The following is an 18,905-nucleotide window of genomic DNA, read 5'->3' on the forward strand; positions in this document are numbered from 1 at the left end:
CTTATGTTTAATGTAATTAAAATACAATCAAGCTATCAATCTGATTTAGAGATTAAGTATGTTATATCAAAATTAGAAAGCATAAAATCCTAAATCCATTCCTGTCATTTTCAAGTTGTTTTCTCAGTCACCAAACTGCACTGTGACTTTGCCACAGGTAGATTCCATAAAATCCTAAACAAAACTCAACAACACCAATGTATTACTTTACAACAGGGTAATTATCTATGCAAGGGATTCAATAGTGTCTTGCCGTAAGGCAAACTACATGGGTAACAAAATTATAATCACAGGGTTGCTTGGGAGCATGGAATCAATTGATGGAGTCTTATCATTACTAATAACTGAATATTTATTGATCAGTTAGTATATTTCAGGTTCTATGCTAAGTGCTTAATGTGCATTTTCTCATTGAATCCTCACATCAACTGTATGAGGTAGGCAATGTTATTACCACAGCTTTACACGGTGAGGAAACTAAGGTATTGGATTATTCAACAACCTTCTCAAACTCACATAACCAACTATGTGGCATAGCCTAGCTGTGAGTCCATGCTAGTCTCCAGAGCCCACACTGAACCAACACCATACCCCTTACCTCAAAATTTCAGAACTATGGCCCCAACCGGTTTGGCTCAGTGGATAGAGCATCGGCCTTTGGACTCAAGGGTCCCAGGTTCGATTCTGGTCAAGGGCATGTACCTTGGTTGCGGGCACATCCCCAGTGGGGAGTGTGCAGGAGGCAGCTGATTGATGTTTCTCTCTCATTGATGTTTCTAACTCTCTATCCCTCTCTCTTCCTCTCTGTAAAAAATCAATAAAATATATTTAAATAATTTTTTCAGAACTATGGTTAGTTAATAAAAGGCCATTTACATTTTAAACTCTTCTCATTTTAAATCCTATATTTCACATTCCAAACCTAGAGACAGTTCTTCAAGCTAGGGAAGGCTGGGGTATTTGAATGTCACTGTTGCTGAACAAACACAGACCATGCTTAAATATGGAGTTTCTATTGGAGGGAAACCCCATACATCAGCCAAATAAAAGCTGTCTTCATACCTTCCATGTCTTTACAATATTCTGTCCAGGCACCATCAAACCTTTCCTTTAGAGGGGAGTAATTGTTTTACCAGAAGACACAATTTATTTTTATATGTTGAAATTGAAATATTGGAAAAAGACCAGTAGCTCCAAAGAGATGCAGAGAGAGCCAGTACTATTACATCAGGGGAACAAAAAAGTAAAATTCTGGAAAAAGCTCAGATAATAAACAAAGGAGAATAAAATCTGAGACTTGAGTTTTGTGGGCCCACCTGAAAACGAGGTAGAGAAATGTAAAGCTCCCCTTCCCTTGGAAATGTATCAGCTTCGCAAATGAAAAGCCTATGTCTGGCAAGAACTGGAACTGCATCTGCCGGGCACAATGCAGAGTCCACGCCGGGTGGGCCTCGGAGACGGCGTGTCCACTCCCTGTTCCCCCGGATGACCAGTTGCCACCTACTCTTCATCGGTGACAGACTGACAGCTATCTGTGACCCACAGGCTTCCGGAACTCAGCACGTACCAGATTCTCTTAGGACAGGTTGCTTAGGTTTCTGGGTGCTGCGGGCCATCCCCCAAACCTCAGGGTTCAGGTCTGCTTTGGGGAGAGAGGACAGCAACAGGTAACATTGTGTCCCACTCATCTTTGCTTCTCCCCAGAGAGGGGGACAAGCATGCCAGGCCTCTAGAATCAGACTCGCCCTCTTTTGCTGTCTTGGCCTGAAAGTCTGCAATCCCTATTAAAATACGAATGGCGTTCTTCTCAACTAGAACTAATCCTGAAATGTATATGGGATCACAGAAGACCCTGAATAGACAAAGAAGCCTTGAGAAAAAAAAGTGGGAGGAATCACGCTTCCTGATTTCAAACTGTACCAAGAAAGGTATAAGTATCAAAACAATATGGCCTAACAGATATATAGGTCAAGGGGGTAGAAAAGAGAGCCCAGAACGACTGGAACTGCATTTGGACAAGTGGCGTGCTCAAGGTTTTACATGGGCAGACGACAAAACAGCGTGGGCCTTCCTGTCCTCTTGGCCAGGCCCCTCCGAGGCTTCAGGCGGATCAAAATCTGAGGCATCTTCCTTAGCAAGTGGTGAAACTGTACCAGTGAATGTGACTGACAAATACCAACAATTTCCTTAAACCAGAACAATACCAAGAAGGAGGTGTTTGCTCCCATCACCCACAAACAAGGATATTCTTTGGCTGCCTATTGGGCACCAGTATGAAGAGAACCTTTCTTTCTATCTATCAAGTAACAATAACGACACTGTATCAGTGTTTTGAAATAGGGTTTCATGTTAAGCTAGAAAAAAACCCAAAAAACGACACCTCTGTGTTAAACCACAAGGGGGCAGGGTTGGTGTGCTGATGAATACATTTTTAAGTGAGTTGTGCATATCTCATTATAGAGCCAGCCAGCCAGATACACATTCTTTATAAGACCTCGTGTAAAGGGGCTTGTACGCCTTCCAAATTAATAATGGCAACAGCTATGCTATAGTTTGCATGCTATTCAACAGTTTACACAGCTCCTTCACTGGCAATGTTATGTCAGCACGATGAGCTCCTTCAGGGCCTGCTTTAATTCCGTCCTTGGTAAGTAACCTCAACAAATTTCAAAAATAGTGATGCAGTTCCGTGGAGCACAGTGCATGTTCAGTGACCCTCCGCCGTTGATGCTGGTGAGGAGAAATTTTAGAAAAGATGGGCAGAGTACACACTAAAGGACCAATACAGTCAGAAATACAGTAGAAAGGTTAAGCTGGTATGTGTCTCATGAGGGAAATCTAGTGGATAAATACTAGAATATTAAGCAAGAGAGCATCCCAAGCAAACCTTGATGACAATTAGAAAGGAGAAAGGCACAATAATAAGCTTAATAAATGTTATGCCCTGGCCAGTGTGGCTCAGTGGTAGAGCGTGGGCCTGTGCACCGAAGGGTCTCAGGTTTGATTCCTGGTTAAGGCACATACCTGGGTTGCGGGTTCGTTCCCCAGTCCCGGTTGGGGGCAAGTACGGGAGGCAACCAATCTATGTGTCTCGCTCACATCAATGTCTGTCTCTCTCTCCCCTCTCCCCCCCATCTCCCAGTCTCTAAAATTCAAATGGAAGAAATATCCTCAGGGGAGGATTAACAATAAGTAAATAAATGGTATTAATATGCTAGTGAAAAAGAAAGATGAAATTTTGTAGCATCTGCCACAGGGAATCGACCTATCCATGTACGTCTCAGCCAGTTAGACACAGTCCTGGGAGGTCACCAGTAACCTCTGTGTACTCGTGTTGGGCAGGGGGCACGGGAATGGGAAAATAGGTATGAAAGGTGGGGGGCACCCATTTTTTGGATTAGTGGTCAAGGAGAGCTCTTAATTCTCCTTGTACTCAGTCCTGTACCTCTGTGCTTCTTACTTTTCCCTCCTTGGTAGCAGGTGGGAAGCATCTACAAAGTCACAGGAATGATGCAATTATGCAGCAGGCACACAGTACAAGCCTCTTCAACACAAACATACCCCCCCCCCCCCACTGTGGCTTGATGTGGTAGCATAACTTTTGTGTCATTTCTCGATATTTCTTCCCCTAAGCTGTTCTGAATGGAGAAAAAATAACTTTAACTCTGGCAATGAAGAGCCTTCCACACCCACCCCGCCCAGAGAGACATAGGCTGTCAAATGAGCTCCAGTGAACTGTGTGTGACTCCATCACCACCACCAGCGGGTGTTTCTCTGGATCCGCAGCGTCGGCATCCCCCGGGGAGATGCTAACCATGCAGGACCCACGGAATCACACACACCCTGGGAGGGACCCGGAAATCCGTGTTTTAACAGACCCCCCGGTGAGTCGACTGCTGGCGTTTGAGAATTACCACTCTCCCCACATTCGGTCTGTCCATCTGTGATCAAGGCCAGAGAGCTGTCAAAAAACGGGCCGGGAGGATGCCCGGTGCCAGGCCATTTGGCAGCGTGAAGGGTGGGAGGGGTGAGAGCTAACGGTGCATCGGCATGTCCGATGTCCTCTGAGTCTGTGACATGGCCTGGCGGGTGACAAGCAAACTCGGCTCTTTTCTAACTGGGTGATGATGTAACAACCCGTTTTCCCGATCTTTTCCCAGCTCTCCAGGTCACTCAACATGTACAATGAGAAGTACTCGATATCACATCCCCACATTAAAGCAGCATACACCATACTCTCTCTTATATGAACCTACGGGCACTGCATTTCTCACACACTGCAGATGCTCACGCAGAGAATTTTAAACCGTTAGTTCTGTACGAAAGTGGGGCTGGACTGAGAAAACACAAATAGGGGCTTGCATTTTCTCAGCCCAGAGGCTCTGCTAGATGTTATATTTTGTAACAGGAACTAATCAGGAAATCGTACAAACCTAGGTGCACCTGTTTTATGTATTCAATCAGCGAGGCTTTGTTGGAATCCCAGAAGAATGGAAGCTTCTCCTCTCGAGGATATTTACAGCATGACAGCTCCAACGTAATTTCAAAGCACTGGGCCCAGATGTAGTTATAATCCTGCATTCCACCTAAGCACAAGCATAGTCAATATTTTTAAGGTTTAAAATTGGAGTGGAGCCAAGAGTCCCAGCCCTTGAGGACCAATGAATCAGACAGTTGCACGGAAAGTACACGTAAACAGGAAAAGGTGAAGTTGGCATATTAGCATATAAAATCAGGGCTTGGCAGCTCATTACCCAGGCATGACCGGGCAACCCTAAATCTTCCCATATGGGTAACCAGATCACAGCTGATTGAAGTTCAACTGTGCCCAAAATTAAGTGAGGGGAAGGGTCCTAGTTTGTAATCATACATTACAAAAAGAATGCTTCAAATTATCTTTCTTTCCTAAATTACAGATGTACACTACAGTGACACTTCTTTAAAAATATTCCTACAGCCCTAGCTGGTTTGGCTCAGTGTATAGAGCATCAGCCTGTGGACTGAAGGATCCCTGGTTCGAGTCCGGTCAAGCGCACACTGCCCAGGTTTCTGGCCAATGGAGGAGGGAGGGGGCAGCTGATCAATGATTCTCTCTCATCATTGATGTTACTCTCTCTCTCTCCCTCTCCCTTCCTCTCTGAAATCAATAAAAATATTAAAAAAATGTTTTTAAGCTAAGTAGTACACTAATTTGGAGGAATAATCATGGCCAACATTTAATGAGTGTTCACTATTGCTAGGTACTGCCTAAAGAGCTTTGTATCAACTCATCTAAGCCTCAGAGCAATTGTTACCCATATTTTACAGATGAGGAAACTTAATCAGAGATGGTGAGTAACATGCCCAGGGATTCTAGCCAGAGGGGGACAGACCAGGGCACGGGCTCCTGCTCGAGCCGCCGTGCTCTCAGCCATGACATCAGGCTGTTTCTGGGAAGGAAAAGGGCGCTGTGCTGACTCTCGAGAGGCAAGAGGCCCAGGCCCTCCTGCTCCGGGGTGGCTGGCACCCACACTTTCCAGTTCTTCTCTCTGGAGAGCCTGTTTTCAACGGGTTATAATCATATTTCATCTTTTCTAAGATGCAAAACTTTTCATATTTTAAGATCTCTGAATTGGGATGTGTCTAAAATTTGATGGCTAAAAAAATATCATTGTGTCATTAGTTTGGCTGGAAGCATTTCTTTCTTTCTCGGCAGTATATCGTATTTTACAATCAATGGCATTTTTGATGTGATGAGATAGAATATAGTAACTCTGAAGGAAGTAGTTTCTGCCAGATTTTAATTTGTTATACTTGATATCTGCCCAATAAAATATATATTCTTAACTCCATCAGGGTATTTGGGAAGTACTAAAGTAGAAAAAAATTTCATGCTAAAAAAATCGTCAAAATAAATCAAAATATTATTTGAATATTAAATAGTATCTATGTAGGTTCAGATTCCAGCCAGGAAGAATTTCTCTGTCCTTTCTATTTTTTAAAATAGAGTTTTGTATTTCTCCGACCTCATTTTCACCGTGAAATAGAAGAGGGGGAAAATGGAGAGAGAATCAAAACAAAAGCGCTTGGCGGATGGCTATGTCTCAGGTAGGTAGGACTTTAATGCTACAACAGGTGTGCAAAGCACGGGGGACTGAGAATGCCAAGTGTGGAGAGTGTGTGCACCTCTGGACAAGGCCCGTCAGGCCTGGCTGCCAAACATCCAGGCCGAGCCAGAATGCTTTGTTTCAAGCTCCTTAAAGTAGCTGGCTCTGCCTGCCTTTTCCTCTCCGAAGGATACACAGCTCATACACAGGCACACTTGGAACAATTCCTGGCAGCAAGATCGGGTTCCTCGCTAAATTCCCACACATCTGGATCTGCCAGGAAATGTGCACACAGCGTATCCGAGGCACAGCTCTGCCACTGGGCAGGAGGGGCCCTCTCCTCCCTGCGATGAGCAGGGATGAAGCTGGAGCCCCGAGCTGGAGGTGGGGAGGCTGTAGGACAGTGCAGAGAAGTCTGGGATGTTGTGGTATCTAGCTGGTCCTGCTGCCTAGCACTCATGGTCTATGCTTATTTCTATTACCTGGAAAGCTGGAGCAAGCCACCCAGACACCGCAGTGCCAGCGTATGCAAGACTTCTGATACCTCTGCACCCAGAGGAACAACCGGGGAAGTGGCCTGTGAGCAGAAGCTTGCAGCTGGGAGAGTCAGACCAGCCAGCCTCGAAGGGGGCACTTTCCACTGAGGCCATGGAAACCCGCTCCAGCACCCTGTTTTCCCTCTCGTCCTTCCAGCTCGTCCTTCCATCCTAGGTCCCTATTATCTCTCAGTTCCCAGACTAAGATGAGTTCTCTGACATCCCTTATATTAGGGCTTCTGATTATATTATTCCTTCTGATAGAGCATCCCCCTCCCATGTTCCCTACCTGGCAGTCTCCTTACCTTCCCTCCCTCACTGGCCATCCTGTTCTGAGGTTGGAAAACTGGAGGCCCCCCTCCCACTGCATCCAGTCTGAAGAGTATTTTGTTTAGCTTGCAAAGCGGCTTTAAAACCATGAGCCCTCATGTCCGAATCCAGCTTGTTGTATCAACTGGAAGATCTGGCAGCACTGGGACTCGCTGTGGCATGACTACAGTTCCCTGGCTCTAAGCCGCAGCTGTCCCATCAGATGAGACGTAAGCATTACGTTTCTCCAAGGTCTTTCCCACTTCCTCCTGTGTTTTGGCTCTACACCCCAGTACACTACCTTTTCTCAATTCTATTTTCATTTTAATTATACTGCCATTGCAATGACTTATTTGCATGTCACCCTTCCCTATCAAACTGAGGATGAAGAGCTGTGACCTGTTCATCTTTCTTGGCACCCCTTCCTGACTCATCGTAGAAAACGCTGAACAAGCATCTGAGTGAGTGAAGGCGGCCTTGGCAGTGAGGAACATGTCTGAGCATCTCTCAATCAGCCATCACCCCACTGCTCTCGTGATGGAAGGGACCGCACGGTGCCTAACACACATGACAACCAGCTGGTAGCCCTGGTGCAGGCACTAGGAGCTGGTAGAAATGGAGAGAAACTCACCTTTGAGTGGATACCAAGAGTACCCATTTGTAATCCCGTTCGGAAAGTTCATTTTGTTTTTACACTGATCTCCTTTCTTCATGTTGACATTTTTTGAGGCGTAGGCATTTGCAAGATATTGGAAAACATCATCATCGGGGGTCAAGCTCCGGGAGTGTAATGTCCCCGTTGCTGTATGTGAAAGACAAACCAAGACCACTGTGCTGACATTAGGGTCAGAGGCAGCACACAGTGCCATGAGCAGGAACACCAGCACTTCACACTCAGAGGCTCTCATTGCTTAGAGAGAAATCCTCTACCCATGTCCGTGAATGCCCCTCCCCTTCCTTCCTAGTGTGTAATGAGCACACACGAGGTGACAGCACACAGAATAAGCCATCTATAAATCCAAACTCCTCCTCCCTCAGCTAAACAGTTAAGTATCCTCTTAGTCACTCTTGCCGATTTTCAGAGGTCGGCCAAGTTTCCTCGGGTGTTGTAGGGGTTAAATGAAACCGCTGTCATGTTTTAGGTCCTGGGTATACCTCATCCTGCAGAGTTTTAAGAGGAGTCAGCAATTATTACTCATACTAGAAGCCTGGTGCACAGATTTGTGCACCAGTGGGGTCCCTTGGCCTGGCCTGTGGGGATGGGGCCGAAACCAGCTCTCTGACATCCCCCGAGGGGTCCCAGATTGCAAGAGGGTGCAGGCCAGGCCGAGGGACCCCACCGGTGCACGATTGGGCCAGGGAGGGACTGTGGGAGGGCTCCAGGGCATGTCCAGCCCATCTCGCCCAGTCCTGATTGGTCAGACCCCATCAGCAAGCTAACCTACTGGTTGGAGTGTCTGCCCCCTGGTGGTCAGTGTGCATCATAGCAACCGGTCGAAGGGTTGAATGAATGGTTGGACACTTAGCATGTTAGGCTTTTATTACATAGGATGATTAGCAAAGAAAGGTAAGTTCTAGTTTTATTTTCCCTTAGCTATGCTGCTTCTTGTGAGGTCATCGAAATCCCAATTTTACTGTTTTCACTGGTGAATGTCAAGCAATCCTGCTGTTGCTTGTCAATTCAGCCATACTGTCCAGCTACTGTTTATAATTTGTAGGAAGGATGTCTCAGGGTTGATAATATGAGGTTCTTTCTACCCCTGCCAGCAAAGTTACTAGGAAGAGAGCTTATCCCCATTCAGAGGCAGAGTTTACAGTTTCACTCTGGACTCAGCCAGACCCAGCCCGAGTTTGCTTACCTGAAACACCGTTATCAAATGGGTAACTGGCCACCAGGGCACCACCGTGGAGGTTTGCCGAGAGGACAAACGTCTCTGTTTTCAGCCACTCCATGATTGCCACAGTTTCAGGCTGCCTTGATTCATTATTAAATTCAAAAGCATCTGGGAAATTTCTATTCAGGTCATAGAAGTTATTATTTTCCCTTTAAAAGAAAGAATTTTGGGGGGTTTACTGATGGCATGTGCGGGAGTGGATTCATGCAATGTGTAAACATTTTGTTTGGGCTCCAGGGGATTTTCCAAATATGAGTGCAGGGCGGTGGACGGTTGCCTTGGCCGCCTCCAGGGAGCCACACCTGGCGTTCACACAACATGCAGCCCCCTCTCCTGCCACTTGCTCTCACCAGCGGACAGTAGCTACTGGGATGTAAGCAGAGGTTTGATGAGTATTTCCATTTGGGGGCTGTTGCTCTTTCCACTCCCTTTTGGAACCCCGAGATCCCAACGTTAGCCACGTGGAGAGTCCACACAGAGAAATGAGGAACCCACGGGACAATCGGAAGTGAGACTCCAGACATGTGGTCCCACGTTAGCTGTCTCAGTCTTACCCCAGCGGAGGCCCAGACAGCATGGCACGGAGCTTAGCCAACCCTAATCTCTGCTGCGCTGCCCAAATCCCTAACTCACAGAATTGAGAGTAAATAAAAAAGAGGTTGCTTTAAAACCCAACATTTTGGGGTGGTTTGTTACAAAGTACTTGATAACAGAAACCACTGGAAGGTGCTACTTGGAAAGGGTTCTGGCCGTGTTTAAATATGCTAGAGAACCTTGAAGGGGGTCACATAGTGAGATTTTATTTATTTTGGGTAGAAGCAACCAAACTTTTAGTTGCACGAATATAAATGTATATTAGACATTTGAGAAATTCCAAACTGCCCGAGGCAGCTTGAAACCAAATAAACTGTTTAAGTCAGAAATACTTCTTTCCATCCTGACAGTGCTCTCGCCAACATGGCGAATGTTCCTAAAACCCGCCGGACTTTCTGTAAGTGGCCAGCACCAACCCCACAAAGTGACACAGGGCGAGAAGGCCAGGGTTCTCCGGGTGCGTGGGGGCAGCGGCGTGGGACAGGCAGCAGAGTGGCTATGGTGGGCAGACTAACACTACAAAGAAGATTGTGCTGAGGCTTAAATGCGATGAACCCAACTTCGGATCTGAAAGAACGCTGGCCATTAAGAGATGCAAGCATTTTGAACTGGGAGGAGATGAGAGAAAGGGCCAAGTGATCCGGTTCTAAGCTTCATATTTTGTTTTATGATGAAGGAAAAATCTTGAGCATCTGTTCACTTAAAAAGAAAGTACTATAAGACTCACTCTTCTTTTTGATTAGTTCTCCTACTGGCTTAATAAATCCAGTGGTCATTATTGAGGGCCTTGGTACTATGCTGGGCCCTGGGGATTTAACAGTGACGAACACAATGGACAGGATTCCTGACCTCAGGGAGCGTATAGTTTAGACGTTACACAGGAAATGGGACATTGAAGATGGTGCTCTGAGAGTAAAGTGCAGGTGATATGGGCATCATTAGGGACCTAATGCCCGCTAGGCCAGGGCAGGAGTCTTTGAGGACGCGCTGTTTGAAGAGTGGGAAGTGCAGGGCGCCTGAGGTGAGAAAGAACCCCAAGGGCCAGAAGCTGCTGAAGCAGGTGAGGGAGGAGGAGTGGCGAACGAAGCAGTAAGGAGGGCACAGGAGTAAAGCAGCCATATTCGGATTTCACTTTTCATCCTGAAAGCAGCGGACAGGCAGCCCTGGAGAGGTTTCAGCGCGGCAATGATGTGGCTCTGAGATGGTCCCCTAACTCCTCACACAGGGCCAGGGACTCTCTTAAAGGGGGTGGGAGTGGGGAGCTTTTTGTTGTTTTGTTGTATTTTAAATAAAGATCGACTAGCCCCTCCTTACCTTCCATTAGTGTAAAAACAGTCAGGCTTTTTGACAGCTTCGAATCCATCTGGGTTCATTGAAGGCATGATGTGTATCCGGGTACTATTGATTAAACGGGTGATTTCAAGGTCTTTTCCATCGTTGGTTACGAGATAGTCAATTAAATGGAGCAGCAGTTCCCGCCCGACAGTCTGCATGTGGGAAAGGGGGTATCATTAGGTCAGAGGAGAACAGTTCAAATTCCCCAGCAAGGGGCTCTACACGTGGTAATGTTACCAAAACCAGTTGCGAGAGAGACCCGTTTCTCAAGCACATCGACACTGGAGAGTGGCTGTCAATCACAGGGTGCAGGAAATTATTCATTAGTACAAGTTCTTTTAAAAGTTAATTAAAAAAATACCCATCTGTTGCCTGACTGGTTTGGCTCAGTGGATAGAGTGTCGGCCTGTGGACTGAAGGGTCCCGGGTTCGATTCCAGTCAAGGGCATGTACCTTGGTTGCGGGCACATCCCCAGTGGGGGGGTGTGCAGGAGGCAGCTGATCGATGTTTCTCTCTCATCAATGTTTCTAGCTCTCTATCCCTCTCCCTCCCTCTCCCTTCCTCTCTGTAAAAAAATCAATAAAATATATTTTAAAAAATACCCATCTGTAAATAATTTATTTTTTTAAAAAGGATTAGAGTGAACCCAAAACACTAATTTGAAAGAATATGTGCACCCCAATGTTCACTGCAGCATTATTTACAATAGCCAAGCTACGGAAGTGACCCAACTGCATAGAGCAATAAATAAAGAAACTGTAATATGTATATATATATATATATATATATATATATATTTCTTGGTCATGAAATATTGCCATTTGCGACAGCATGGATGGACCTAGAGGGTATTATCCTAAGTGAAATAAGTCAGAGAAAAACAAATACATTGCCAGACGTGGGGTGGGTGGGTGGGGTCCTAACATATGGTGACAGGAGAAGATTTGACTTTGGATGGCCGGCACATGGTGCAATATACAGATCTTGTGACATAGCAACCCACACCTGAAACCTATATGTTCATGTTGACCAATGTTACCCCAATACATTTAATAAACAAATATTTTAAAAAAGGAAAAACAAATACCATATTATTTCACGTATATGCATGTGGAATCTAAAGAGCAAAATAAATGAACAAACAAAATAGAAACAGATTAATAGATACAGAGAACAGACTGAGGTTGCCAGAGGCGTGGGGGCCTGGGGATCTGGGTGAAAAAGATGAAGAAATTAAGAAGTACAAATGATAGTTATAGTCATGAGGATATACAGTACAGCATAGGGAATATAGCTAATAATTATATATGGTGCCAGGTAGGTACTGGAAATGCTGGGGGAACACTGTAAAGTATATCACTGTCTAACCACTACGCTGTACACCTGAAATGAATACAAAATAATATTGAATGTCAAACTAAATTAAAATAACGGAAAACTCTGTGTCACTACCATTTTGCTGGGTATGTTTCTAATGTACATTAAAATAAAAGCACTAGCCCGTTTGGGCTCAGTGAATAGAGCATCAGCCATTGGACGGAAGGGTCTGGTTTTTATTCTAATCAAGGGTACATACCTCGGTTGCAGGTTTGGTCCCTGGCCCTGGTCAGGGAGCCAGGGAGCATGCAGGAGGCAACCAATCGATGTGTCTCTCTCACATCGATGTTTCTCTCTCTGTCTCTTTCTCCCCCTTCCACTCTCTCTAAAAATCAATGGAAAAACATCCTCGGGTGAGGATTAACAAAAACTACAATTAAAAATAAAATAAAAGCATGACTCTGAAAACAAAATGGTCATCACATCCACCTAAAATTATCCTATGCAGCAATGATTGGAGAGATTTACTGTTTTGTTTTTTTTTAAGTGATTCACATTTTAGCCTTATTATGGAAAGATTTGATTATCAATTTCTCCCTGTAACCCTGGCTTCAAGGAGCCTGTTTCTGAGTAAGGAAGGAATGTCTACCTCTTACATAAGATCAGGTGCTGCTGAGGGTTTGGAGATGGGAAGCCGGGCAGCAGGAGATTAAATAGAGATAGTGCTGAGGAGGCATTAATGTAGGCAGTGAAGAAAAGACCCTTCCATTACAACCCCACTGTGGGAATGCATTGCTGTGACAAAGGATGAGCAATTCCTTTGCTCCTCACTGGCAAGCAAGCAAAGAGACCTCTTTTTATGAATTTTTTATCTGAATGAATAAACACAAAATAATTGGGATTAAGAAAATTTGGCATAGGCCAATTATTTATTCACAGGTAGCCATGACATTCAGAGTGGAAATATTCAATTCTGGCTTCGAATTCTTCCTGCTAGTTTCTATCTTTTCCCCCTACTGTGATTTTTGTTTTTACAATAAAAATTGTCACTTGAAAAAGTCCTTACAACCTAATAACCAGAAAAGTTAATCGAGTCATGCACTGGGTTTCCAATTCTGTGCTTTGGAAACTCAAGCACTTTTGGAAGCAACCTCCATGAGCCATCTACTGGCTACCCTAAAACCAGCGAGAGGGGGCTGGGGACTTTCATTTTCTTTTCTTTTAAAAAAAATAGAGTTTTTATTGATTTCAGAGAGGAAGGGAGAGATAGAAACATCAATGATGAGAGAGAATCATTGATCGGCTGCCTCCTGCATGCCCTCTACTCGGGATCGGGCCGGAAACCTGGACATGTTCTCTGACTGGGAATCGAACCATGACCTCCTGGTTCATAGGTCGACATTCCAACCACTGAGCAACACTGGCCAGGCCTCCAGTGTCACTTTTAAATGAAAGAAAACCTATGTTACTGGAGGAAAAAAAAAATCATGCTTTTCTGTTTGTTTCCATATGCCAAAACAAACCCCAACTTCTTCACTGCAGAGGGTAAATAAAAATCTTGGAAATACAATAAAACACTAGCAAAGAGTCAGATGATTTAAAAAATGCTGAGGTAAACAGATGAAATTTCAGAGAGAGCTAAACAAAGTCCTCTTTTTTTGGCTGGGCCCTATTTTTGCTGCCTCTGTAACAGCAGATTTATGCCAAATAATATTCAAATTAATTCTTCCCAACTTTAATATAAATGTCTCAAACACTCATGTTTTATGTATAAACTTCCCTTCATTTAAAATTAAGTCTTTGGATATGAAACCTTAGAGAGTTCAAATATTAAGAAAGAATGTGGTCAAAACAGTGTCCAGTATCTTAAGCAGCCTTTCATTCGGCCGCTCACTTCCTTCTGGGGAGGGTGGACTTAAGGAGAGACTCCCTAATTAAGAAAGCGAAAGGCTGAACACACCAGCTCCGGCAGCCTTTCCCTCATAACTCATCCGGCCATTGAACCGGCCATAACACAGAAAACAGAAAATAATGCCTCATCCGTTTTCATTCAGTTCGGTCATGCTGGAATTTAGACAGATAAAACTGAGTGTGTGAGCTCTTTCAAGAATGTTTATAAACAATGAAAACATTTTTGTAGGAGCAACCCATGACACAGGCAGTGCTGTGTGAGAGGGAGTGTGAGCAGCACAGGAGCGTCAGCGATCCCATGCTGGAGTCTGTCTGGGAAATGGTACACTCTTAGCTCTGAGTGCCACAGTGGTGTTACAGATTTAATCTACAATTGACTGACTAAATCCTCTTCAAACAGCCTAAAGATGACTGTGTCGGCACACTTTTACCCGGCCTCCCAGCCTACGTGGTCCCACAGCTCTGCACATGTGTGCTATCCCAACACTGCTCACATAGGTACAATGGCCTGACCGACCCTGACTGGCCACCCTGCCCCACTCCACCATCTAGACCTGGGGGCAGGGATCCTGCTCGCTTTCTCGGTGGCCCTGGGATCTTACCCAGCTCCTGGTATATCATGGACTCAAAAATTACTGTCGACAAGTCTGTTCCAAGGTCAAAACTATGCCAGGAGGAATTTTCTGAAAACATGAGGACTTCAGTCCCTTAGTGAGGGGAGACATACAAACGCTCAAGTTATTTCCTTTGAAGGATTTTCAATATTAAACAAACTGCACAGGGAGGGGGCTAACAGTTCTGCTCATGCCGAAGGCTCAGAATTTCTGGTCACCTAGCCCAGCCTCACCAAAAAGGATATATATATATATAATATATATGCCTAAAAGGGATGAGATACTTCATCTGGAGTAAAGATTAGTTCTATCTAAATCCAAAAAGAAGATTTAGCCCTAGCTGATTTGGCTCAATGGATAGAGTGTCGGCCCATGGACTGAGGATCCTGGGTTTGATTCCGGTCAAAGGCACGTACCTCGGTTGCAGTCTCGATCCCTGGCCCCTGTCGGGGCATGTGCGGGAGGCAACCAATGGATGTGTCTCTTTCACATCGATGTTTCTATCTCTCCCCCTTCTTTCCACTCTCTCTAAAAATCAATGGAAAAATATCCTCAGGTGAGGATTAAAAACAATAAAAAACAAGCGAACAAAAACCAAAAAGAAGCCCTAACTGGTTTGGCTCAGTGGATAGAGCGTCGGCCTGCGGACTGAAGGGTCCCAGGTTCGATTCCGGTCAAGGGCATGTACCTTGGTTTCAGGCACATCCCCAGTAGGGAGTATGCAGGAGGCAGCTGATTGATGTTTCTCTCTCATTGATGTTTCTAACTCTCTATCCCCTCCCTTCCTCACTGTAAAAAAATCAATAAAATATATTCTTTTAAAAAAAGAACAAAAAGAAGAACTAATTATCCAAAGCCACACTGCAAAACTGAGGATATTCTCCTACCATCTGGGATGGGGTGGAGGAAAAATGTGGGAAGTGGCATTTGGAAGGACAAGCTCTAACGCTTTAATCTTTTGTTTTGTTTTACTAAGTTTGGAACCTCTGCTGCATGCTGGCTACACATCCCAGACTGTCTGGGACAGGCACGGCTTCAGATAGTATGTCCTGTTGTTCAGGGAAACATGAGCATATCCGCTAAATGCAAACATTTAGACATACCAACTGCATCTCATAGGCTGTCTCATATCTAGAGCGCGTGTGAAAATCACTTGTCTTTAAAGTTGAAAAATAGGGTCACTATTATGCAGGGAATGTTTTTCCCTTCAACCCATATATCTGGAATACAAATTAATTATATAACTTAATGCCATCAAATGTGAAATTCTAAGTGTGATGTGGACATTTCAAAAGTCTATACCCAAATAAACCATCATAGTGAAAAAAAAAACCATTGATGTTTAAGAAACATAAGTTTTTAAAAAACTCCCTCCGCCCTCAAGAAAAAGATTAGAATTGGTAATGCAGTTAAGCTTAACAAACCCATATTGAACACCTTCTCCAATACTACTTACAACCATGGGTCCTGAGGTCAAGGGCACCTTGTGAACCCAGCTTCTGACCTGTGCTCTGCCTATTACTGGGTTAGTTTAAATCTACTGGCACCCAGCTTTTTAAGCGCATAGTCAGGCTTCACTTCAATATTTGTATTAGAGAGGAATTAGACAAGTCTTAACAGTCCGGAGATTACCCAAGTATAACATCTTTTTCTACAGAGGTTTTTATAAAATGGGATAGAAGATAGGCACAAAACGGGGGCGGGTGGGTGGGTGGGTGGGGGGTGGGGACTTGAGGAAGGAGGCAGCAGCGATTTCCCAGCTCCTCTCCGGCACCTGTTTAGGCTGCGGGTATTAGCTGTCCCAGTGTCAGGGCATGGTCCCAGTTCTCAGTAGAGCTCTGATTGTAGAGACTGGGTTACAGTTCACTACAAAGCCAGCCAGGAGCAGGATGAGGTGGAGGGACAGGGCCAGGAGGCAAAGGCCCCACTCGCAAACACTGGGAATATTTGTGGAGTGAGAGAATGGCCCAGAGCCCTGCTCAGTGCGCGCTGGTATCATTGCTGGTATCATCCCTCGCGATTAAAAGCAATTCTTAGACTTCAGGTGTGTCAGCACTGCCACTTAGGCGCTTGCATAAAGTGTACCTAGAATCGGGCTTCTACAATGCACCACCCCAAAGGATGTGCAAGGAGGGACTAGGTTGTCTGGAGAAACACTGCTAGTCTCATTAAAATGAGAAAGGTAGAAACTCAGAAATATTTCTCCCATGTTCTGAAACAGCATGAACATCAGGTGACAACGGCTTATCAAACGTCAGTTAGCTACCCAGTGTGACTTTGCTGCAGTCGGGGGAGAGGGGGGATGGAGTAGGGAGAAAAAAAGGGGCAGACAGCCTGGCCGGCATAGCTCAGTGGTTAGTGTCGACCAGGAGGCCATGGCTGGATTCCTGGTCAGGGCACATGTCTGGATTGCAGGCTCAATCCCCAGTGTGGGGTGTGCAGGAGGCAGCTGATCAATTATTCTCTCTCATTATTGATGTCTCTTTCCCTCTCCTTTCCTCTCTGAAACCAATCAATCAATCAATAAAAGAAAGGAACAGAGAGAGGTGACTGGGAGATGTTGATTCCAGTATTCTCTGAGCTTGCTAGCCCAAATCTTGTTAATGGCACTGAAACAACTAGGTATCCATACAAACAAAATTAATCTGGTCTATATGTAAAAGTAAATCCTAGACCTCTATGTGAAAATAAAAACAATAAAAACAAAACATTCTAAAAGCAGCAGAGAGAATAAAGGAAGCAGAGCTCAGGGCTCTGGGTTCAGACAGCTTATGACCAGACACAAACCGGGACTCCGTTCCTGGCAAATGTGCTAACAAACACGCCACCTGCAGAGGTGAGCAGAAGCAGCGACACCCACAAAGCACTCAGCGTAGCCTGTGCTCCATACATGCAGGCTGCTTTTATGACTGTCCTGTAAAGCACTGCACAGAAGCTGACTTTTTTGAAAACTCAATGTGTCATCTGTTGCAGTGCCATCAATAATATATGTCCCACCCGCTTGGCAAATGACACAATATCAGACAAGAGTAGATTTAACTTCATTGCTTCTGTTACAATACTTGCGGGCAGATGGGCCACTTTGAGTTGATTTTGCTACTCACAACTTGCTTTCTGCATTCCTGAGTGTAGGCAGGCTAATTAGCCCAAACCCTCAGCATCAGCCAAATAAACCCATCTTCACAATTACTAAGATATATATATATATATATTAGCCAAATATATTTCACCTAAATTCAAGAAACCTTTAGATGTAACTTCTCGTTTGAAGTAAATAGAGGAACCAGATATACTAGCTCAGTACTACAATAAGGAAGGAAACAAAATATTCAGAATGTGGGACATTCTGCAGGGCCGACAACTGATTGGCTCTTTATTAAATCTAATGTCATGAAAAGATTCTTTAAATCCTAGAAATAAAAGAGATTTAAGGGATACATCAACCAAATGTGATACATGGTCTCAGACTGGATCCTCATTTGGGCAATTTGGGGGATGTTCTGAGGAAAATTGGAGGCACTACAAAGTGGAGAATAGGATAAAGATTTAGAGAAATGAAGTAAGAGTTGTGTTAACTTAAAATATTTTAAATAGCAAATTAGTGTAACTCATTTGGTAAAAGTACAGGCACATAAATGCACATGCAAATATCTGGAACCATAAATAGTAAGGAATTAACAGTCCTAATTTTTGGAAGGTGAGTATACAAGGTTTGTTTGCATATCTGTATTTTTTTCCTAAGGTGCACATATGTTGGTTTTGTAATAACAGCTTATTTTTAATTTAAAAATGATCAGATTATAAAACAAGGCAAAATGAGGTAAGGTAAAAATTCATGGCAGATCTGATCAACAGAATTGTGTCTTCCTGATGCTGCTGAAGCCACTGTCATGTAGCCATGGCCTTAGTGTGGAAACACACACACACACACACACACACACACACACACATGGGGGGGCGTGGAAACACACACACAGACACACAGGGGGGGAGGGTGCAGCCCAGCCTGCACCCTCTCCAATCTGGGACCCCTTGAGGGATGCCCAACTGCTGGTTTAGGCCCAATCCCAGGGATTGGGCCTAAACCGTCAGTTGGACATCCCTCTCACAATCCTGGACTGCTGGCTCCTAATCACTTACCTGCCTGCCTGCCTGGTCGCCCATAACTACCCCCCCTGCTGGCCTGATCGCCCCTCACTGTCTCTGCGTGCCAGCCTGATCGCCCCTAACTGCCCCCCGCTGCTGGCCTGGTCACCCTTAACTGCCCCCCGCTGCTGGCAAGGTGCCCCAAACTGCCCCCTCCTTGC

At 44.8% G+C, this 18,905-nt stretch overlaps 1 protein-coding gene across 2 annotated transcripts in view; it reads right to left on the reverse strand.

Annotated features, from left to right (window-relative positions):
- CPM (carboxypeptidase M) overlaps positions 1 to 18,905 on the reverse strand; it is a 28,069-nt gene that overhangs the window by 5,849 nt on the left and 3,315 nt on the right. The window contains exons 2-5 of one of the 2 annotated variants that reach the window (XM_023761659.1): positions 10,735 to 10,907; positions 8,791 to 8,975; positions 7,563 to 7,733; positions 4,434 to 4,586 (exon numbers count right to left, since the gene is read on the reverse strand). In XM_023761659.1, the coding sequence (XP_023617427.1) occupies positions 4,434 to 4,586; positions 7,563 to 7,733; positions 8,791 to 8,975; positions 10,735 to 10,907 (682 nt within the window). Of the gene's footprint in view, positions 1 to 4,433; positions 4,587 to 7,562; positions 7,761 to 8,790; positions 8,976 to 10,734; positions 10,908 to 18,905 lie in introns of both variants that reach the window. The other variant, XM_023761658.1, reaches the window with a different exon arrangement.

This window comes from Myotis lucifugus, unplaced genomic scaffold (assembly GCF_000147115.1).
Source record: "Myotis lucifugus unplaced genomic scaffold, Myoluc2.0 scaffold_212, whole genome shotgun sequence".
Classification (NCBI taxonomy): domain Eukaryota; kingdom Metazoa; phylum Chordata; class Mammalia; order Chiroptera; family Vespertilionidae; genus Myotis; species Myotis lucifugus.